The sequence below is a fragment of the Terrapene carolina genome, unplaced genomic scaffold, assembly GCF_002925995.2.
Source record: "Terrapene carolina triunguis isolate 2854851 unplaced genomic scaffold, T_m_triunguis-2.0 Scaffold374, whole genome shotgun sequence".
NCBI lineage: Eukaryota > Metazoa > Chordata > Testudines > Emydidae > Terrapene > Terrapene triunguis.
In genome coordinates, this window is record NW_020664725.1 from 2,943,244 (window position 1) to 2,965,821 (window position 22,578).

Consider the following 22,578-nt stretch of genomic DNA (forward strand, 5'->3'; position numbering starts at 1 on the left):
CAGAGACACACAGCTACCAAACCCTTTAAAAAGATGCAAGAGCTTGCCCAGTTTTCACCACGCCAACCCAACCCAGTAGATCTCTCCAACGGCTGCCCAGTGTCCAACCTCTTATAATAATTGAGAAAGTCATAACCATGCTGGTCCAACATGCAGCTGCCTCCCAGCAGGGTTCAGACCAGGGCACAGCAGAGACAGCCCCAGTGGCACTGAAAGCCGACATCCTCGTGGCCACGGACGCAGGTCAGTTCTCTATGCCCATGTTGCTGGACCTCTCTGCAGCCTTTGACACAGTGCACCATAAGGTACTGCTACCCGCCGACACGGTATCACAGGAATAGCTGAGCCAGCGCTACATTGGCTCTAATCAGCCTTCTGCAGCAGAACTCAGAACGGCCGTGGGGAACGGCACCTCTCCAAAGGCCCCGCTGTGGGTCCCACAGGGATCCCTCCCATCCCTGGTTTTCTTCAATGGCTGGGAGAAAGCATGAGATGCGATGGGCTTAGCTGCCAGTATGGTGCCCGACACTCAACCCTGTCTCTGCCTCTCAGCTCATGCACCCACAGCTACTGCTAACCTATTGGGATGCCTACAGGAAAACAGCTGCTGGTGAACCGCAGCTGGCTCCAGCTGAACCCCATTTCATCCCCTCTCCCGCCCTTTTCACTCTGAACGGTCCTGATCCTGCAAACGTCTGCAGGGATGCAGCCCCCGTGTCCCTGCGGTGTCCTGCCAAAGTCAGGGGGGAAAAGGGCCACACGAGCAGGTCCCATAGAGCCCAATCCTGCCAGATGCTCCATGCACTACTAGTAGCACCCCCCGACTAGGCTGGCACTGAACGTCTCGTTCTTTTCCATAACACCCCCACCCCGAGGGGCCTCCGCAAAGGGATGCCATGTGTCCCTGTCACACATGCACGTGGCCGGTGATGGGAACTTGCTGTACACACACTGCTCTGATGTGTGTAATGAACAGCCTTAAAATAAACCAACTTCACCTCGGTGGGCCAGATGCTGAGCCGATGGGGAGGGACTCTGGGCTCACACGGGTGTACCTGAACTCAGGATCTGGGCCACCGAATAACTTGGGATCTCCTCTCCATCACTTACACCAGCCTGTCCTGACAGGCTTCAGCGCCCTCCCGTAGTACCCTTCCCCCGGCCAGCAGGACTGCAGCTAGTTTGCCTCTTCCATCCCTCTGCCCTTCAGCCGAATTTAATCTCTGATTAGCACATTTATGGAGGAGGAGCCGCTCATCTGGGCAGGGAGCGTCTTGCCCCCAATCTGTGATACGACAAGAGTCCAACAAGTAAGCTCCCGGGAGTGCATGTTGGTTCCTCCCAGGACCGGCCCTTACCCTGGGGGTATAAATCCAGCTCTGCCCTGCCCAGCAGCCACTGAGCGAGGTTTGCAGTCCCAGCTTCCCCACTCACCCCACACGACCGCAGCTTTATGGCGACGAAGCTAAAGATGAACAAGCTCTTGGCTCTGGGCTTCTCTGCCCTGCTCTGCTGTCTCTCAGGTGAGTCCCTGAAACGAAACAGGGGGGCTGGGAAGCTAACTGGCGACTGGCAGGAGGCAGAGCATGCTGTGCGATTTTGCCCTCTCCAGGTTGAAACCAGCTGTGCCCATGATGTCCCTGCCAGTGGAATTGGCCCTTTACACTTTCCAAGGTCATTCTGCTGCGCTGGGGCATAAAATCTCCCTGATTCCGGGTTTACTCCACACTCCTTGCAAATTAACACAGGAATCAGAGTCTCAACGTTCCCCCGACACCTCCGGGAGTGACTGTCCAGCCCATTCCGTAACAGCAGCAAGTGCCTGCGCTGCAGTGACAGGATTCCTGGCAGGCCCAGGGAATAGGGGTAACTGGATGAAATTAACTGTCCTGTGCTATACAGGAGGTCAGACTAGATGATCTATGTTCCCTTCTGGTTTTAAAATCTAGTCTCTTATGAACCGGATCTTTCCAAGGTCTGCAAGCAGCAGATTGCAAACCCACACCCCCATGCACACTGTGCTAGTTCATTCCATGCAGCCTATCCAAGCTGCCTGTCAAGGGCATGGGGACGTCCCTGGAGACACGGAACACAACTAACAGAGCGGTCCAGCAGTCCCTGTCCTTGTGTTGCATGCATAGAACATTGCACAAAGAGCTCCTGCACTTCACTGCTGGATGGCGACTAACAGCGTTTGTCTCCTGTGTAATCAAACCCCTGCCAGACGCTGGCAACTGGCTTCCTGTGGGCTCTGGAGACACTGCTTAGCGGTCATGGGGAGAGCCGTTGGTTGCCAGAGACCCTCTCCACACCACAGCCCCCACTCGTCTTTGTGTTACGTGCCTCTGTCCTCAGGGATTGGAAACCAACTATTGCCCAGCCTTGCCTCCTGCGTAATAGCCTCTAACACGCTTGCTTCCCCCTAGTGGAGGGACATTGGCATGGGCTACTGCCAGCCCAGGGAAAGATTTACCTTTATCACGAGCTGACTCTTTCGCCTGGCTTGCTTCTCCACAGGCCTCTTCTTTGGCTCCATCTGCATCCAACACGCTCTTTGTGGGGCTGTCTTTGTTGTCACATGGCACTCTCTCCATGGCAGGTGCATGGGGAATTCTGTGGCCTTCGCCCCTGATTCCTGCCTGGCTCTGTGTGGGTTTTTCTTCCAGCTGAAGCCCTTCGATGTACCGTTTGCCATAACAAGATACCCGTCTTCGGCTGCATCAAAGGATTGGGCATCTGCCACCCTGCGCCAGGGCTACCCTGCAAATACATCAGAGTCTATATCAGTATGTATGTCCCGAAATGGGCACTCACCAGGGGGTGGCTTATATCAGCTCACTCTGCCGGGCCCCAAATGAGATACCCCTTAGTGACCCTTGTGGCCAAGGAATGAGATGAGTCTCGCCTTCTGGCTGGGTGTCCAGACAAGGGCTCTTGGAGCTACCTACATAGCATTCTATTTAACCCCTGCTTACAGAGCTGTAGGGTCAGAAGCTTGGAGTGACAGTAATGGGCTGCGAAGAGCTACTTCCCTCTCTCCAAGGAGGGTCCATCCTAGGGCCAAGACGGGAAGAGGGCTGGCTTTGGAAAGGTGGCTTAACTGCATGCACACCAGGCCAGCAGGACCCATGAGGATCAATGGAGACACTGAATCCATGGCCAAAGGGGGCCTTATTCACCAGTCCCAGCCCATGCAGTGCCATAGTGGGTGCGCTGCACTAGCAAACAAGGGGAGCTACCCAGGCAGAGGACACAGACTAGTACTGAGCACTTCTTTAGAGCCTCCCCCCTCCCAAGAATCTCAAACAGTGAAACGAACGAATGGAAGCCACAACATGCCTGTGAGGTAGGTGAGAAGACTATATGGGGCATATCACCCAGTTCTGAAAGGCAGTCACCTTGGGGAACACAGCAGCTGTTTAACCAGGGACAGCACTTTAGGGCAGGAAATAAAGAAGAATCTGGTAGCCCAGTGAAATGACATTAGGAACAGTCCACTCAAAGGTTGTGTGTGTGGCTGAGACACCAGTGTTTACTCCCCTCTTCCTATCAGAGGGAACATGGGAGCTTCAGTGAGCATCTGGGAGCACTTCAGAGCTAAATCCCGACTTGGACTACTTGTGGGGGTTCAGAACGGATCCCAGCACTATGTAACTGGCTTAGCTTTTTGTCCCCATCTCCAGTGAGTACCCAAACACTGAGCTCACAGAGTAGGACTGAAGAACATTGGTTGGTTGCCATGCTATTGTTGGGAGTGGTCCTTTGGAGAAGACTTTAAACCAAGCTCTAGTCTGCTCCAGCAGAATTTAGCCATTTTCCCCAGCACAGAGTTATGTGGATAATCCCATGGGTCCTGATCTTTAATGATCCATATGTGTTCACACTGTAGAGTGGGGTAGCAAGAGCAGTTCTTTACCTCCATGTTCTTTTGAGGGTCAGCACTCTGTCATCTCTTTCTTGGCCCACGTGTTTTGTTGGCCTAAATGTTAGATCTAGCCCTAAGAGCAGAGTGAGAGGAAATGAGTGCATAAACTATTTCTGGTTAGACACTCCACCTTTGCCACTGAGTTGGACTCAGCAGGCACTTGTGAGAATCTTGGAAGGAGTCCTCGTTCCTGGGTGCATTGTCCTGATGTGTTTTCCCTCCCTACACAGCAGGCATCCAGTTTTATTCACAGGCAGATTGTGCTGTGCAAGGCGACAGATGCAACATCATGGAGCCAACGAAGTCTGGCCACCGCCAAATTTCCTGCTGCAAGACTGACTTCTGCAACAATTAGAACTACCAACAGCACCAATGTGGATCTCCACCTCGTGGAATTGCGGGGCCTGTGTCCATGCTATAGGGATCCCAAGCCCTTCTCTCATCCCCCATCTCAGGCTTCAAGATGCCTCCACAATCCAAGACCACCACCTAGGACCTCGCTGCCTTTATCGTGCTAATTTGACACATCCAAAATTATCCTAAATCTGAAAACTCTTGCCATACACGGCACTAACAGGCTCCCTACCAGACTGACTCAGCCACAATAAAGGCCCTCACAGCTGGGAGCTCATATACCTCTGCCTTACTAAGCAGAGATCCCATTTACCTGCATTCACACCCACGTCCCCGCCTCACTGATTATCCTATTTCACCATTCCCTCAGGCAACAGAGAGTAATTTGGGCCAGTGGAGACAGCACAGGCTAGGAACTCTGGAGTTCCAGCTCTACTAGCTGTATCCTAGGGCAGGTCCCCTCACCTTTGCATGTCTTTTTTATGCTAGGAGATTTGCACTAGTTTACCCAAATCAATTTAAAAATCTATTTAAAACTAATGCAACCTTTAAAATCAGTACATTTAAACCAGTGAAACTCTCACTTAAATCACTTTAATTTGCATCAGTAATTACTGAGGTAAGCTAAAAAGATGCAAGTTAAACTGATTTAAGTGCATCTAATTAGGGGCTTGCACCAGCTTACCTACACCAATTTAGGTCTTGAATCGATTTATCTGATAAGGAATTAACTTCAGATTGGTTGGTAAAAGCACTCAAACTGAAATAAGAGTGCCTATGCAAGGGAGACCGACATTCAAGCAATCTCCACGCATCCAGAGCCAGCAGCTGGTGCAACATTTCAGCGGTCTCTGAAATATTGCTGGTGTACTGAGCGTGTATCCGTTCGCCTACGATATTGTGCTGCTGAACTGTGAACTTTGCTTCGTTTGGATTTCTCTACTTTTTTCCCCTGGTCTATAAACCCCATTCTTGCTAAATTGAAATCTCAGCAGTTCTGATTTGTATTGGGGGTCCCCCTTGCATATGCCAGGCAGCCTTTTGATGTCTCCGAAGCATTCTCATGCCAAAAAACCCTACAACGCTCTTGGCCAGATATAGTCTATTCATTTAAACCACAGTCCCCGTTTGCCCTCTGTTTTGGGAGGCTACATCAGATGGCCAGGGGGCCTGTATCAGGAATATGTAAGCCTTTTCTTTCAAGTTTATGGCTAAAGCTAGGAATGAAGAGGTCACAAAACAAAACATGTCACTAAACCACTGCTTGAAAACTGGCAGTGTCAAACCTGACTTCGGTCATTATGGGAGTGAGCTTTGAACTGCTCCTTTACTGCCAGGCCTGCTGAAGAAGCAAGCCTGATTGATTAAAGGACTCAGAGGCACAGCAGGAAGCTGAATGCGGAGCCAAAACTGGAACCCCCTCCCCGCCCAATTTGGAAGCCATGAAAAGACTCCCTAACCTTCTTACTGAAATAGAACCAGAAAGGGGGCACTCCTGGATGCTGGGAGGGCGAAGAGCTGGAAGGTGGTGTGGAAATGAGACACTGGCTTTATCTGGATCCTTTGCTTTGTTAATAAGGTGGGATCCCTAGAAGGGGCAAACTCTTCTGAAATGGAATTCAGTCCGGAACACCCCAGAGCAGCCATTTGCTTTCTTTCAAATTGAGATTATACTTTATTTTGTAAAAATTTACAAAAGTTTATACAGATTGTGTTTATCTTCACATCATTGTACATTTGACTGTGATTGGTCAGAAGCAAGTGGTCCTTGCTAATACAAATAAACTATGTACCATTAAAAGAAATAACTGCCCAATGAAGTCTGAATTTTAGGTACCAAGAAAGGGGTAAGAGAAAGGGGCATTTCTTATTTCCATGAGGCCCTGCTACCCTCCAACAAATTCCCAATATAAGCTGTTGTATAGAATAGGTTTGACTTTACCTTCCAATGTAGGGAAAACTACAAAACAGTGAACAAAGGGAAAAGATAGTTAAAAACAAGATAAACGGTACATAAAATGTTAATACAGTATCTATTCTGCTGCAGACCTCTTAGCCTGCAATGTGTAAAACTACAGGTGAACACCACACTAGAACTAGTGCTTTGGGCCCAACCACTTTACTTAATAAAAGGAAAGGCCAAAAAGGTATAATAAATTTAACAAAATTACATGACTAAGACCCACATTGTCTCTAAGCCTCTGCACCCCATGTCATCAAATTTTAAATGAAAGGGTAACAGACAAGTTATTGCTCAAATAGATTTAAAATCAGAAGATACAGCAATGCAGTAAGGGGGCTGAAACAATTGGGCTGAAACAATTTTTTATTAGGTATAGGCTCTTACCCTCCCGCTCCCACAAAAAAAACCCTAAGTCTGCATCAGTCAGTGGCTGCAATAGCCTTGGGGCAGGAGGCATACTCTCTGTAAGTCAGTGGAACAGTCAGACTATCTCCCACAGAAGCACAAAGTATCCCAATGAGAGGGTTTGCTGACTGAGCAGAAGAAAAAAACCTCATGCCAGTAGCTAGCTTTAGGAAGGCATGCCACCAGCTAACTTACTACAGTCAGGAACACTTTAATGATCACTATCCCAAATTCATCCAGGAGGCCCTGGAAATGTATTTACCAAGCCTATCCTCTGAGGAAATGTCCTGGTGTCAAGACAGATCCCTAAACAAATGGGTTTCCATCGCAAGTGACTCTCAGATACTGGCACCCACAACCATTTCTTGATGCAGAATAAAAATTGTATCAGTGTAGGAGCATCCAATTCACTACACCTCCCAATGGCAGCTGGATCACGTGGCAGGAAGCCACACTTTCTGGGTGCTGACAATATCATTCAGTTTCCCCTTAATCTTCAGGAAGTGCCTCTTGAACTCCAACCCATCACCCTAGGTAATAAAAACAAAACTATTTTGGGGACTGCATGCATGTGCAAATAGACAGACAAGAAAGGAATGGGAATGCTGTAACACCTGCCTATCTGAGGGACACTGGGACCTACTCTAGAGATTTTATTTTTTCCTTTACAAGTTTTATGTTAATTGTTCATAATTAGTTCTCAAGAAATGCTGCCGCCTCCTCTATTGTTATATGCATGGTATTTGCTTTTATAACCTTTTACAAAAGGTGTCTATTCTATTTGCCAGTCGTTGTGGATTTTCTCCACTTATGGTGCAGCAGAAATTCCCCTGAACCCATGTTTAAGTCTTAAAAATATTTCAATTTTATTTATCTTTCAAGAAGGGAAATATATGACATGGCAAGAAGAGTTCCCACCTCTACTATTATGCTCTTAACAGCTTGGCCCAATCATGACCTAATCCATTTCATAGATTTATTTTGCATGCACACATTTATAATAGACTCTCCCTCTACATGCGTTGACAAGTGTTTTCTATAGAAACAAAACTATCAGGGATCTTTAAAACAGCAAGCAAATCAACCTATTACTGTTAACTGTCATCGGCAGAGGCAGATCCTGGAGGTCTCTGTCTCACCTGTAGCAGACTATTCTGCACCATCTGCCTAGATATGAAAAGCACCTTTAATATTAGCTTAGGCCCCTGTTTCACAGAATCATAGATGTGTAGAACTGGAATGACCTCAAGAGGTCATCTAGTCCAGTCCCCTGCACTCAAGACAGAATGCTTAACCTTTTCCCAGAAAGCTATTATGATCCATTACATTCAGATCTCTCTTAGTTTGATACTATGGGCCAAATTTATGGCAGCCCCTGCATACTATGCTAGGGACAAGACACGGAGTCCCATGCACACCAACAGCCATAATACAGTTGCAGTGTTGGCAGATAGTCCAGATGGTGCCTGCCGAGCTCCCAGAGAGGTTGTCTGAGTGCGGGCATGCTTTCTCCTCCACCACAGCAGGTATCAGCAGAGCTGACTGGGGAGAGGGAATAAGGCTAACTACATCTTTAAGGGCTTGATCCTACTTCCATTGGAGTTCATATTTCTATTTCCCCACTGATTTCCATGAGCGCAGGATCAGGCCAGCCCAGCATGCTCCCCCAGTGCCCCGAAGTCATTATGCTTTAGACAGTTACAATGCCTTCTCCCATAGTACTTGGGTACTCAAGATGCTTGCTCTCTCTCACTAGCTCCCCATGCTCATTAACTGGAAGGAAGGATTTCCAGACAGTGAGCAAAAACAAGGAGGAGTCTTTGTGGCACCTTAGAGACTAACAAATGTATTTGAGCATAAGCTTTCGTGGGCTAAAACCCACCTCATCAGATGCCACAAGGACTCCTCGTTGTTTTTGCTGATACAGACTAATACGGCTACCACTCTGAAACCAGACAGTGAGCGTTAACAGCTTTTGCACTGCATGGGGCATTCAGTACCACAGCCCTGGTTTCAGGCACCAGTGAAAAAGTAATGTTGCTAACTCCCATTTTGTAGGTTCACTCCTTCGGTTAGACACAAACTGCCCATGCAAAAATCCATTTTCCCCAGAGACTAACAAATTTATTAGAGCATAAGCTTTTGTGGGCTACAACCCACTTCTTCGGATGCATATAGAGTGAAACATATATTGAGGAGATATATATACACACATACAGAGAGCGTGAACAGGTGGGAGTTGTCTTACCAACTCTGAGAGGCCAATTAAGAGAAAAAAAACTTTTGAAGTGATAATCAGGATAGCTCAGTACAGACAGTTTGATAAGAAGCAAGTGTGAAAATACTTACAAGGCCTCTCAGAGTTGGTAAGACAACTCCCACCTGTTCATGCTCTCTGTATGTGTGTATATATATCTCCTCAATATATGTTTCACTCTATATGCATCCGAAGAAGTGGGTTGTAGCCCACGAAAGCTTATGCTCTAATAAATTTGTTAGTCTCTAAGGTGCCACAAGTACTCCTGTTCTTTTTGCGGATACAGACTAACACGGCTGCTACTCTGAAACCTGTCATTTTCCCCAGGCGTGTCATCTTATCCCAGTTGCACATGTAGCTTTATCATATGGAAGCTGGTCCAGTTTGCTTCTAACACCCACCCCTCTCTCTAATGCTAAAGTCTGTTATTTTGCATACCTTAGATAGGCGGAAATCCACCAAAATCTTGTCCTCCATTTCTACCAGGTTCACCTTGAAAATCAGTTTATTGTTCCTTCTGTCAGTAGTTGAGATGGTGACCTTGAAGGCAAATGGGAGAACGATTTTAGGAGAAGGACAGTTTTCACATGCTACAAGCACTATATTCACAGTATAGTGGTAACTACACTAAGGGAGTCTGACTGACTAGGGATTTCATTTACAGGTCTTGTACTGGTTCAGAAAATGCTACATCTGACTAAAAGATATTTTTATAGGATTTGTCAAATGGAACCAGAAGCATTAATTCGTTTAATTCCATGGACTGTACCTGGTTTGTGCAGCTTTTCTTCCAGACATAGCCCATCTTCTCACAAACCTCCTTCAAACTATTATAGGAGCGGTCAGCATCCAGCTTTGTAAAGAAACGGGTCATTCTCTTCACCAAGCGTTGCCATGGGTTCTGCAGATTAGAGATCTGAGATCAGAGATATGGATTCCACAGATAACCAACTACTTTTCTGGGCTGAAAGTTTGGATAGCCCCCCCCCCCCCAATTTACTTGGCTTTAAAATTAGGACAATGCATCTGAATTGGTGCAAACGGCATCTTTACAGTCTAGCAGCCAAAGAACAAATTGCCATGCTGCTGTGAGCAAAGATGAATGAATATAGCATTTCCAAACATTACCTGTGATGAGCCTGGGGTGCCAAGTAACTGACTGTTAACTAGCATGTGCTCAGGACATGCTGGCTGGGAGAAGCTGATCCCTTGCACTAGTTTGTTGATATTGGTTGGACTGCTGTCCCACAAGGAAATGCCAGTGCGAGGTTCTGGCTGAGAAGTGGAGTAGCTCACTTTTTCCTCACTGAAACATGAAAACACAATTAGTTACATTAATAATAAAGTGCATCACAATAATGTTACATTTCTCTTGTGACTTTTACAGACTACACCAGGGGATCCCAAACTTTTTGCCTGAGTGACCACAATTTTGAGACTGTTTCCAGTGACCCCAGACAACAACATAGCAACCAAGGAATTTACACATTAAGTATGTTATTTAATGCTCTCATGTGATACATGGGCTTGCATGTTGTGACAACTCCTCAAAGTCCGGCGGCATGGTAGAAATTGCACATCTAATCTCTGACATGACATCAACAGTAGCTCAATATTGCAGAGACTTGATGGACACAAGTGTGCTGAATACAACTTTGCACAAATATGTGCTTGCGAATGGCACCGTCAATTTCAAGGCAAGTGTTGAGATTGCAGGGTATTCATTCTGGACAATGAACCAGAACTCTGGCAGAGAAAGTTGAGCTATAGGTTTTCAAGTAAAGGCTTTCAGGTAAAGAAGTGTGTGGGGTTAGAAAGTGAGGCTATAATCATCTTTTAAGGTATGGCAGGGAAGGGAACCCTGAATCACATGTAGCAGAGGAGAATTTAATTATACATATCCCCATCTGAATACCACTATGGTGTAAAACATAGGCATCTAGAAACAAAAGGTGATAGCAGGCTGGAGTCCTTTGTGCGTTAGTCACTGAACACAACAAAAAAAACACAAGCATATAGCATTCTGACCTGTGTGCACTCTTCATTGGTGAAAAGTCCATATCGGACCGAATGTGCTTAGAAAAGCCACCTGGTGAGTCTGAAAGGCCCCCTGAGGAGACACGAGCCCGCTTTACACCTAACAGAAGATAAATCACACAATCAGGGGTCAGAAAAGTCATCCTAAGGGTCACCAGAGGTTTAAAGCATTTGGAATTAGGCTGAGCTCCCCCATTAAAAATACATAACTCTTGCATAGGTTGATCTTTAAACAAAGAATGATCTGTGTGACAATTCATTTTTTCCATTTGTGTTCCAGTACCTGCAATGTCTGAGACTATGATTGCTGTTCAGTGATGTTTGCCATCTCAATAGCTGAATAACTAGCATAGCCACAAGGGTAAAAATCCTTAATACATCATCATTTTCAAAAACATCACTTAAGGGGCAGAAAAATCCTGCCCCTATAGCAATACCATGAGAAAAAAGAGATATTATAACTACTTTTTTCATCCAAAACAGTAACATCTCACTAGAAAAGACAGGAACTATAATGCCTTAAGCCTATGCTGGTTGTGCTGATCCTTCACTCTTTATGGTTGTGTCCACAGGGAAAAAAATGCTTTGCAAATTCCTGAGATCTCATCCTGAAGACAACTGTTCCCCACTCTTCGTTAAGGGCAGACCCCTTCCATGAGGTGCTGATAGCACTCAGCACCGTCTCCTATGATATTGTGTGACGACCAGTTATAAGAGCATCATTAGACAGAGCTAACATGCCCACATATGTAAGTCTCCCAGGCCCAGATGATGACATTATAGCACTTATTTGAGAAGCCCCAAGATTAATAAGGTAACAAAAATATCACACTTGATATGAAACATACATATGAAAGTTTTAAAAACCAATACTTCGCAGTGTACATTTTTGATACTCCACTCACAGAGCAGGGAAGCAGACATATATCCAGAGGATGAATTAAGGTAGTCTGCACACTTCAACTGTGAATTTCCAGGATTTAAGTTGTTTGAGTTTCTTGTAAGTTTAACCTTAACTCTGAATTTCTTGCCTTTAGAGTAGTTTCTGCTAACGATAGCATTCCAAGGGTTTTTACCCCAGCATATACTCTCAATCTTTACTTAAGCTATTTGTCTATGTTGTACAAAGCACTTAAAGGCATTTACCTTTTTTCATAGGTTTGTTGTACCATCTGTCCTTTTTAATGTCTGCAATGGTAACCCTTGCCGTGGGGCTCTCAGTTAGTATTTTGTGGAGCAAAGCTAGAGAGAAACATTACATTCATAGAAAGAAACAACAATGAATTAACTGCCATATATCCTGTTCCTAGATCTGTATAGATCATGTTTTCAACAGGTCATTACATTCAAAATGATACTTCAATTCCATCCCCAAATCCTAGTTATCAATCCTAACCAGATCAAATCCATATTTTGATCACTCATAAATTAACACAAAGTTAAGGTAAACTCATAGCTGGGAGGCCTAAAATAAGACCCAAGTTTTGTATAGATTTGTGACTGAGCATGTATCAAAGTCCACTGTGTTCCACATGAGCTGCAGCCAGTGTTCAGAGCCTTTGAAATAAGAAACTTGCTATAGCTGATGTCAAATCCACCTTCGTGAAGGCTTTCTAGCAGATTCCTGTAGGCCTGTTTACTTACAAGAACCATCTTGGGCAAGAACAGGGTAGGAGAGTACAACACCAAACAAATCTAGTACCCTGGGTTTTAGGTCACTCAACAAAGAAAGAGATTAGCAAACACTTCAGCCCTCAGATTTTCCAGGATCAGGAAGAAATGTAGTGACCAAAGAGATGGGGATAGGGGTTAAATTTGATAGGCTCAGATCTACCAAGTGACCGTAAGCTCATTACTCAAAAATAATAAAACATAGCCTAGTTGTACATGTCTTCATCGACAGGACTTCTGCCCGTTCCCTTGGGAAATTATTTCAGTCTAAGAGATCTCAGGCCCCAATTCTTTACTAGCTTGTGAAGTCATTACAGCTGTGCAAAGTAGGTATGAAATAGTACCAGATCAGAATGACAGATCTTTACATCTGCTTTGCACAGCTAAGTGATTGCACAAGCAATGAGGAGGCAGGCCCCATATTTTTAGAAGTCTGTCTGAATAGTCTCTTCCTGTTGCCATCACTGCTATGTCAACCAGGTGTCTCCTACCAGTCTTGCTTAAGAACACCACCTCCCATTTTCAAAAGGTGTTTTACAAGTGCCAGATCCCGTGACATCATGAGTCCATGGTAGAATCCAGCCTTTAGACAGAATGATTTTTGAATACAGACATGCATAACTCCAGCACTTTATTCCCCTAGACGTGTCACTGTCCTACTCAAATACATAAAAATCAGTCAGCCATTCCACTGACAACTTACCTAATGGTGCAGAATCAATCTTCTTCCAAGGTGGAAGGTATGTTTTCTTTTCCTTCCAATCACAGTATTCTTGGCAACTGTCGCTAGGCTGGTCCCATGGCAATTCTGCAAGTAAAAAAGCAAGGTACAAAATCATTTTTATGCCTCTGAACACAAGTTTAAGGATTACAAATTTATGATGGCTGGGGAAAGTGTGAAAGACATGTAAAGAGCACTGCCATTGAACTAAATGGATTTCAATGAGTGGAAAAAGGGAAAAAATAGTCCATCTTGATTGTGGTTACAAGTTATAGAAGTGCCAAGATATAACTAAAGTCATTGCATTGCCTCCCCAAAGTGGGGCTCCATCCGCCACCCATACTTGTAGGCCAGACTTGGAGGGGGATCATAACCCCAAGGGGGCCAACGCTGGGAAGAAGGGCCCTGCAACCTAGAGCCTGAAGGCGTGTGGCCAGTGCCAGAGCGAGCGTCCAACCCGCAGCATTCCTGCAGCACACCCAGGGCCTGAGAAGGAGGCCTGGGACTTGCAAGGACCAGACTGTGAACTTCCCTTACATTCAAGAGACACTGTTTGTGATGTCCCCATGCCACAGAGCGGGGTGACGTGTTTTCCTTTAACCTTTCCCATTTTTTCCTTAATTTTTTTAATTAGTTGCTGTTTAATAAATTGTATTTGCTTTGAACTGTATGTAATGATCAGTGGGTCAGGGAAGCATCCAGTACGGGGAGAGCATCCCGGAGTTGGGACACCCTAGCCCCTGCCCTAAGTGACCATAACAAGGTTGGGAGTCAAGCCCCCCAGAAATCCTGGACCCTGCCTTGTCGGGGTTACAAGGACTCTGTCACACAGGAAAATGGAAGGCGAGCCCTTGAGGTCAGGCAGGCCTCTGGGTAAAGGAAGCAGGAATGAGGACTCAGATCCTTTCGCTAGCCCATTTCACCAGGGTAATTTATAAGCCAGAAAAGTTCCCCACAATAGAGGGTCCATTCCCTTGCTTACATATACCAGCAGTTCTCAATCTGCGGCCCGCTTGCAGCCTAATCAGCATACAGCTGCGGCCCATGTGACATCCTCAGGGCCATACAGGTACTATATATATTTTGTGTGGATGGAGCGCATATAATACATTATAATACAATATAAATAATAATAATAATAATAATAATAATAATAATAAGCTACATATGCAGCCTACAATAGTAAATAGTAAATGCCATACACTATAGCCGCAACAGAACAAGATGGTCCATGGTAGATGACCCCTAAGAGAATCTATTAAAAAGCTGACCACAATATGGAAGTTTGAGAAAATATTTAAAATTCACCATTTACTTTCCCGACCAAGACCAACTCCATGATTTGGGATCAACTCTTTAAATCTAGGTAGGTTATGAGCATTTGTACTGCAATCCTAAATCACTGTGAAGCTGCAGTAAATATGCATGTTATAAAATAGTTTGTGTAGTGAGAAGAAATTGATCAATTCCTACCTCCTGCCAACATAGCAGTAAGTACTATCCCACATGACCAAACGTCAACTGGCTCTGCATGGAATTCTTTTCTCTTTAACAGTTCTGGGGCAACATATGGGAGAGTGCCACACATCTTGTTTAACAGTCGCTCACGACCATTGTGTTTAAACACAGTCGCTAAACCAAAGTCAGAGATTTTGAGATTATCTAAGCAAACAAAAGAAAAAAGTCATTAAGTATATTGTGTAACAAGATATTTTCATCTTCTCTGCTGGAAGACTATTATATTATATTAAAGCTAGATAAAACCAGAGATAAGCACATTTACACTCACTCTAAGGTCCCCTTTACATTGCCAGTGCTGTGTAAAGGGGCTTTAATAAAAGTGAAAATCAGGCCCTTATGACTTTTCTTGTTTCAGATCATAGGCATTTACACAATTGATCTCAAGTCTGAACCTGACTTTGATTGAAGGAGCACATGAGTTTGATTCAGAGATGCATGGTACAGAAAAACATCTAAGACAGTTTGTGCAGAGATATTCTCTCCTTAAAGAACAGTCATGTTAGAAATCATTTCAAAAATATTTTTTTATTACTAACACCGCCTTTGATTATTAAACTGAAAGTTTTAAAAATCTAGATTACTTTTCACCATATCTCGATTATTTAGTGTTTTGGTTTTCCTCTCAGCTTTAACAAAAGCACATCAATCCATTTCATTAGTCTGTTTCAGATTCTCATGCGCTAGTACCATGCTGTAATATTTTGGTTCTGAACATTGCACTGTTTTAAAAAAGTTCCAATCAAAAGTTTGTTCAGCAGTCATGGAAACATTTGTATTGGTCTTTAGATTGAGAACAAGCTTTAACAAAACTTAAGTTTTATTCAAGTGTGTTCCTTTAAAGGCCACTGTGTAGAGACCCAGAATAACTTGCTCTAGAATACACTGATTAGTCTATTTACACAGGATAAGGGAATGAATAAAAGCCCTGACAGCACAAATCTGCTTACTGTATTTGGTTATTCTTAATGTAGCAGGACGCCACAGAAGCTCTAGGAGTATTTTCAGATTCACTGAGTGATAGCGTTTCTTTTCTCCCCTATATTCTCAATAACCAAGAATTTAAGAGAAGATGAAGTCAAAAGTTTTTATATTTACCTCTTTCATCTAGCAGTAGATTCTCAGGCTTAATATCCCTGTGAGTTATTCCTATACTGTGGAGATATACCTGAATAAATAAATAAAGGCTTTAATACCATGTTCTGTTTAATTTAACTGGAAAAAAAGGAGCTTGAAATAAATGCGTAAAGTATGACACTTACCACGCCAGCCATAAGCTGATGGAAAAATTTCTGTGCATCTGGTTCAGGCATTCCTATGTCAGGCTCTGTAAAAAGTCATTCAGAATCTACATACCAAAATACTTTTCTTCCATCATAAACAAACTATGGAAAGGAGCCTCTGCACTATGTTTTTGTAACTATTTTACAAAGTTTCCTGGAAACTCTGCACAAGGCTTATTTTTCACCTGCCTTGAAACAGTAACTACAGGCAATGCAAAAGTGTAGTTATTGAGTTACATTGCAGAGTCTGCATCTATTTAATCTAAACTGAAATGCTACTTTTTTTTGTATCTTCCCAAAGCACCATGGGAAAAAATGCTAAAGATTCTCTCTAAATCTTATACCATCAAAACACTAGGGCCCAGACCCTGCAAGCTGCTCTACACCAACAAACCCTTTGTGCCCATATGTAGTCCTACTGTAGTCTATTTTCCACTTTCTAGGGGCAAATTCGTTGCCTCAAACTCCAGTCTAGAGCCCTGGGCGTGACTAGTGTAGAGCCCTGCAGCAAGACCAGAATCTCGCTGGTCCCACAAGACCCGCTGCCATAATAGCAGGAGTGGTTGGGAGCGAGATTAAGAATAGTTCCACACAGGACTCTACTCCAGTCCTCTCCAGTAATGCCAATAGCGTCTGCACTTAAAAAGCTAATAAAATGAGGCTAGTTTAATATTAAGATGCACACTGAAAAAAGAACCAGGAGTTTAAGATGTTAGAAGAAAAGCTTCTCTACATAAATACTGAAAATTCCTGTATATTATTGCAGATCATTACTACTGCACAATATGTACTGTTAAAATTTGTATCAGAACGTTCCTTGTACAGCTCTACTTCAGAAGCAGTTTTAACATTCCAATGGGAGAGAAAAAAACAGATTAAAGAAAAATGGCAGATACATCTTATATACCAAACTGCTTTTGGGGTTGGAAATATTGATTAAAACTTCCAAGAGATAGATATCTACTTATGGCCCAAACATTTAGTTTTAAAAAAGCTTTTTTTTGTTGTTGTGCAGATTAATCTATTTGATCAGTGCAATTTGAGTCTCCAATACTCCAGCTTTTCTGCTCTACTTGGTTAGTAATTTATAAGATAAACATTCTCTAAATCACACTTAAAACAGCACAATCTCTGAAGTTAAACTATTCTGAAATATAACAATTTCTCAATTACATTAAATCCAGAAGACATTGGTTAAAAGATTTATTATTCTTTGCAATAAAAACTTTGTCAGATGACTTGTAGGCAAGTGATTTTTACAAAATCAAATGCAAAGAAAAATTTAAGGATTTTGTGCCTTTCACTGCTCCGTTATGATGTATAAAGATTACATCAAAATACTTTATTTTTAAAAGTGTTATTTATATTAGAAATATCCTGGTCTGACTCTCCTCATTTTTCTGGAGGACTTTGGCAAAGACTTCAGCGGACTTAGAAGATGAAAGAGCCTGGGCTTGTAAAGTTCGCCCAACACATGCTAGCCCAAGGTCTAAGCCTACCAGCCACGGTGAATAATAGCTATGCTGTCACCTCCCCTGCAATTTTAAGGAATAAAACCGTTGTGTACGACTATATTTAATAGCTTTTTAAAATAAAGTAACTCCCTACATCTTTTGCATTTATTATACCTTCTTTTTTTAATTCCTGACTTCATTCCATTTTCTCTCTTTTCCTATAAGACATCTCTTCTTACATTGTCCTCAGGGTAAGTTTCATCTAAGTGCCACAGAATCAAATCTAGCCACAGCCCTATACGAAAACTGGAGGACCCCAGTGTTCAAGGGCACACAAGTGAGAAACCAGCCCCCATTGGTGCGCTTCCACTTCCTCACCTTCCTGGCTGACATGAGGAGTTGCCTCCAACACTTCTCATATGTTTATGATGCTTTTGTGTTCTCCAATACCAACATTTGTTACCTACATACTGCTCAGAGTTTTCCCAACCAGCAGCAGAGTGAAACTGACTTTTCTCTTCAAAGTCACTGCTGCACAGTAGGGTCTGAATAGCAGCAGTTAAAACTGACAAAACTAGTCAGTTTTTACTCTGCTTCAGCTTGATAAACCTACAAGCAGCAGCAGAGGCAGTAGTGCTCTGGCTACAGACTTTGAAAAATACTGCTGCCTCAGTCCACAAATGTTCACGTTCAGAAGATTAGTTTTGTAGCTATAAGAGTTAGATTTTTTTTTTTTTAAATGAAAGCTTAGATTCCACAGAAATTGAAAGCACTGGCCTGGGAAAACTTCCTTCCTTGGATTTCTCAAGCTCTTCACACAAAGTTATTTTATTTGTTTAAATTAAATTATCCTTGCTTGTGAAAAATGATGGCGGTCAATAGTCTTGTAACAGAAGTTCTACTAGGATTATGCTATTAATAGTGAGCATAAACACAGTCATGCACAGAAATTCCTTCAGATTTCCATGGCTACCTTCTCAGGGTGCATGCATCTCCCATTAGCACTAAATGGAACTGTACACTGGAAGGGAAATATATTACATATTGATTTTCAATCTGGTAACCACTGGAATGCAAGTCTGTACACATTAAATTTTCCAGCCCATTTACCATGTTTGCTCTCGAACCAGTTTTCCCCCCTAAATGTTATTTAACCTATAGCATTAAATATGTAGAATTTCTGAATTGTTAGGACCATGCTAAGTGAAGCAAGGTGGTATAGTGAGCTGAGCAAAGGTTTGAAAGGTGGGAACTCTACTTCTAGCCATGGCTTAATCACTGACTCACAACGTGCAGAAGCACAGCCACCTGCAAAGCCTATCCTAGACACTTTTCCTCTAAGATCAGTGGCACTGGAAGCATACAGTAAGGAATCCCTCTGGTCTTATAAGACAACTATGGTGTTCTAATGAGTCTGTGCAGCCACCACTGGAGTTGCCCTCAGACCCTCCCCTGCCCCAAGAATTCTGTACCTATTCGGTCAAAGAGCTCTCCTCCACTGCAGTACTCCAGGAAGAGGTACTGAATACTGCCTTCTCTACGATGTCCATAGAACTTCACAATGTTCTCATGATTTAACATCTTATTAATGCAGATCTCTTTTTTTATGTTCTCTGGACAGTCCACAGCACGTTTCATGTCAACTATTTTTACTGCAACAGCTTCTTCTGTGCGTCTGTTCACAGCAAGCTGAACTCTGCAGAGAAGGAGGGAAAAAGCAAGGTAACAAGGGATGAAGCAGGTAGTGCAATAAGAACCTTGGAATGCAAAGCTAGTCTGCATGTTTAACACTATGATCCATATACTCAATGGAAGTTAGGTACTCAACTCCCACTGATACCAATGGGAATTAGGCACCTAACATCTTTAAGGACCGGGGCTTGAGAAACTATGGTGATGGGTGCTAGAGAGAAATCCCCAATATAGATATGTAGTGGTCTAGCCTGAAGCTTAAGGTGCCCCATCCGTTATTTACATAGAGTTTCTCCCTACTCCCTGTCAAGGCATAGGGACCATGGGCAGCTTTATCCCTCAGGTGTTAGTGTGAGATCTACCCCCACCGTCTGAATTTACATACCCCATCTCAATATGTTGTTTAAAAATAGCGTGACAGATGGAAAGTGCCAAAAACCAGTCTCAACAGACCCACATGTCTATGTTCCTAGACAATTAATTATGTGCCTGGACACATAGAAGGCTTACAGCTGTACAAGTTGAAATGCTTATCAGAATTTTTACAAGTTTGTGGTTTCCATAAATTGTATGGGGGAAATTCCAGCTCTGGTGTAAATGGATGCAGTTATACTGAGTTCAATAGAGTTGCATTTGCTTACATCTATGAGTTTCATGTGTCATGCCTGAGCTTTAAAAATATCCACATAAAGCTAGTTTTGAAATTGCCAATGATCACAATAGTCATGATATTTAAATTTAATTCTGACATTTGTTTATGAAGTTACAGAATCTCTCTAATTATGGACTTATATAAAGGAAGAGATAACAAGATTAGTAGTGACATAAATTAACTCGGGTCGCATCATAAACATATTGTATGCCACAGTACATGGAATATACCATATACAGTACATACACAGACTATAATGGTAATATCAGAATATAATACAGTGTGTCACAAGATGTCTTGGGAGTTAAGTTGCAGGAGAATGTATCCTTACCATCAGAACATGTCCTAACAGAGTAACACCACCACCAAACTGCTATGATATTTGAAACAGTCAAAGCACTTCACAGACAAAAAAAAAAAAAAAAAGCCAAATTAAGTGACTTGCCCAGAGCTAGAAAAGGGCTCCTAGTCCTTTGGTTAAACCACCTCTCTGTACAGGGAAGCACAAGTTAACCTGATGTGATGGACCTGACATGAAAGACAACTGTGGCTTACCACTGTTGATAGCAAAATAGTTTGGAAAGTCAGTTCTACCTCCAAGCCTCCTAACAGAGACAGGCCACTGGCCATTCCTCGGAAGAGTCCTGAAGGCTGGTTAGAATTTCTGGCAGATGCTCCGTATAAAGGTCTGCACAACCCCTGCAGCTCAGGGCAGGTCTTCACTACGGGGGGTGGTCGATTTAAGATACGCAAATTCAGCTACGCGAATAGCGTAGCTGAATTCGACGTATCGCAGCCGACTTACCCCGCTGTATGGACAGTGGCAAAATTGACCTCCGCGGCTTCCCGTCGACAGCGCTTACTCCCACCTCCGCTGGTGGAGTAAGAGCGTCGATTCGGGGTTCGATTGTCACGTCCCGACGAGACGCGCTAATTCTATCCCCGAGAGGTCGATTTCTACCCGATTCAGGCGGGTAGTGTAGACCTAGCCTCAGTCATGCTTCCCTTCTGACAGCCTGGCGTTCAGGTTTAACATCTCGCCAACCTCAGATAAAAATGTCAACTCTCACGGAAGCTGAAGCCTGGCACGGCTGTGCCACCCACACCGCCTTCCGCCAGCGTCTGCCTTCCGCAGCCTTGCAGGGGGTCACTGATCCGAATCGGCCCTGGGGCTAACGCAGGGGTGGGGGGCAACTACACCCCCTCCCAGCCCCGCGCCTTCAGATGTACGTAGGGGAGTGACAAGGGGGGTGAGGGGATGTCTTTGACTGGACCAACTTCTGCTGGGGCGAGAGGCCAGCCGCGGAGCACCCCCGCTCTCGGGTACCCAGGCCCCTCTTCTGGCCAGTCACGCTCCTGGCAAGAGGAGGTGCAGGGCCCGGCTCGCTCGGCCACGCCCCCGCAGGGCCCCTGCGCCCCGGGCCGGGACCCCTGGGCCTTCGCCCGCCGGGGGCGAGCCCAGGCTCGCTGCAGGGCGCCCGAGCCCAGCCGTACTCACTCTCCGTAGGCGCCTTCGCCCAGGGTCTGCACCAGGTCCCAGTCCTCCACGAAGGGCACGGCCATGGCGCTGCGCCGGCCCGGCAGCCGGGAGAGAGCGGGGTTAGCGGGCGGGGGACCCCCCCGGGGTTGGGCCCTGGGGAGCCCGGCCAGGCCCAGGGCTCGGCGGCGGGCCCGGGGGATGTAACGTGAAGCGACCCGACCTGAGCCGCTCAGCGGCTGCCGGCCCCGCTCCTCAGCCTCACAGACTTTCCCGCCCAGCGCCGCGTCCCGCCCCCCGCGCGCCGGGCTCAGGGCAGGGGCGGGGCCTAGGAGCCGCTCGCCCCGCCCCGCCCCGGGGATCCGCCCCTCCCTCGCAGGGACCCCGCCCCTGCCCGTCACCGCCGGGGCCTCCCGGTCGGCCTGCGAGTGACCCTGGGACGAGAGCGGGGGGGGAGGGGGGGGAAGCAGGACTCTTGGGTTCTTTCCCAGCCAGGGGAACCAAAGGGGTGGGGGGCAGGACTCCTGGGTTCTTTCCCAGCCAGGGGAGCGAGGCCTGGGGTGAGGGAGGGGATGAGGGGCAGGACTCCTGGGTTCTTTCCCAGCCAGGAGAACCAAAGGGGTGGGGGGCAGGACTCCTGAGTTCTTTCCCAGCCAGGGGAGTGTGGCCTGAGGGTGGGGGGGAGGGTGGGGGGAAGCACTCCTGGGTTCTTTCCTCACTCTGCCTATAACTCACCTCTCTGCCCCCATCCCCGGGTCCCTGTTTACAAAGGGGACGGTGATGCTGATGCCCGTGCCATGGCCAGGGGCTAAACTCCTCTGTGTCTGTGAAGTGCCTTGGAGGAGGAGGCTGGTGCTTGGAGCTGCTGGCGGAGGGGTGCTGGACCCTGGCAGAGGCTGGGACAGAAAGTGTTTAGGTGGGAAACAGGAGATGCCTCTGGTGAGCTAGATGGAAGCAGCTCCCTTCAACCTGCTCGGCCATCGGGAGGCAAAGTACAGAACCTCTAACCCTGTACATGCTTCAATGGACACAAGTTAATTTGTGGAAAGGAAAAATGTACCAGGTACTTGCCTGGATGCCACTCTAGGTAGAAAAAAGCTCTCCTGGGGATAAATCTGGTTACCGCCTCCATACAGGAGCATCCTGTCAACCGGGCTGATGCAGTTCTG

At 45.3% G+C, this 22,578-nt stretch overlaps 2 protein-coding genes across 2 annotated transcripts; one reads left to right on the top strand and one right to left on the bottom strand.

The window, feature by feature from the left end:
- The first annotated feature begins 1,471 nt into the window (after window positions 1–1,471).
- LOC112113360 (lymphocyte antigen 6 complex locus protein G6c-like) lies at window positions 1,472–4,280 on the top strand. The gene is made up of 3 exons (XM_024209622.2): window positions 1,472–1,523; window positions 2,667–2,786; window positions 4,156–4,280. The coding sequence occupies exons 1-3, from the start codon at window positions 1,472–1,474 to the stop codon at window positions 4,278–4,280; spliced, it is 297 nt and encodes a 98-aa protein (XP_024065390.2).
- Window positions 4,281–5,792: 1,512 nt separating this feature from the next.
- Window positions 5,793–21,668, bottom strand: CHEK1 (checkpoint kinase 1). The gene is made up of 12 exons (XM_024209654.3): window positions 21,431–21,668; window positions 19,061–19,284; window positions 16,114–16,178; window positions 15,950–16,019; window positions 14,807–14,995; window positions 13,316–13,420; window positions 12,088–12,183; window positions 10,933–11,041; window positions 10,033–10,210; window positions 9,674–9,805; window positions 9,343–9,444; window positions 5,793–7,177 (listed from the first exon to the last, which is right to left on the bottom strand). Exons 1-12 carry the CDS (start codon window positions 21,493–21,495, stop codon window positions 7,082–7,084), a joined length of 1,431 nt encoding a protein of 476 aa, XP_024065422.1. The 5' UTR covers window positions 21,496–21,668; the 3' UTR covers window positions 5,793–7,081.
- Between the last annotated feature and the right edge of the window lie 910 nt (window positions 21,669–22,578).

Coding starts and splice junctions, on each gene's coding strand:
- LOC112113360 (XM_024209622.2), top strand. CDS start 1,472: ATGAACAAGCTCTTGGCTCTGGGCTTCTCTGCCCTGCTCTGCTGTCTC. Junction 1,524..2,666: donor CCTGCTCTGCTGTCTCTCAG/GTGAGTCCCTGA, acceptor TTTTTCTTCCAG/CTGAAGCCCTTCGATGTACC. Junction 2,787..4,155: donor ATACATCAGAGTCTATATCA/GTATGTATGTCC, acceptor CTCCCTACACAG/CAGGCATCCAGTTTTATTCA.
- CHEK1 (XM_024209654.3), bottom strand. CDS start 21,495: ATGGCCGTGCCCTTCGTGGAGGACTGGGACCTGGTGCAGACCCTGGGC. Junction 11,042..12,087: donor CAACAAACCTATGAAAAAAG/GTAAATGCCTTT, acceptor ATCTTCTGTTAG/GTGTAAAGCGGGCTCGTGTC. Junction 7,178..9,342: donor TGGATTTCCGCCTATCTAAG/GTATGCAAAATA, acceptor TTTATTACCTAG/GGTGATGGGTTGGAGTTCAA.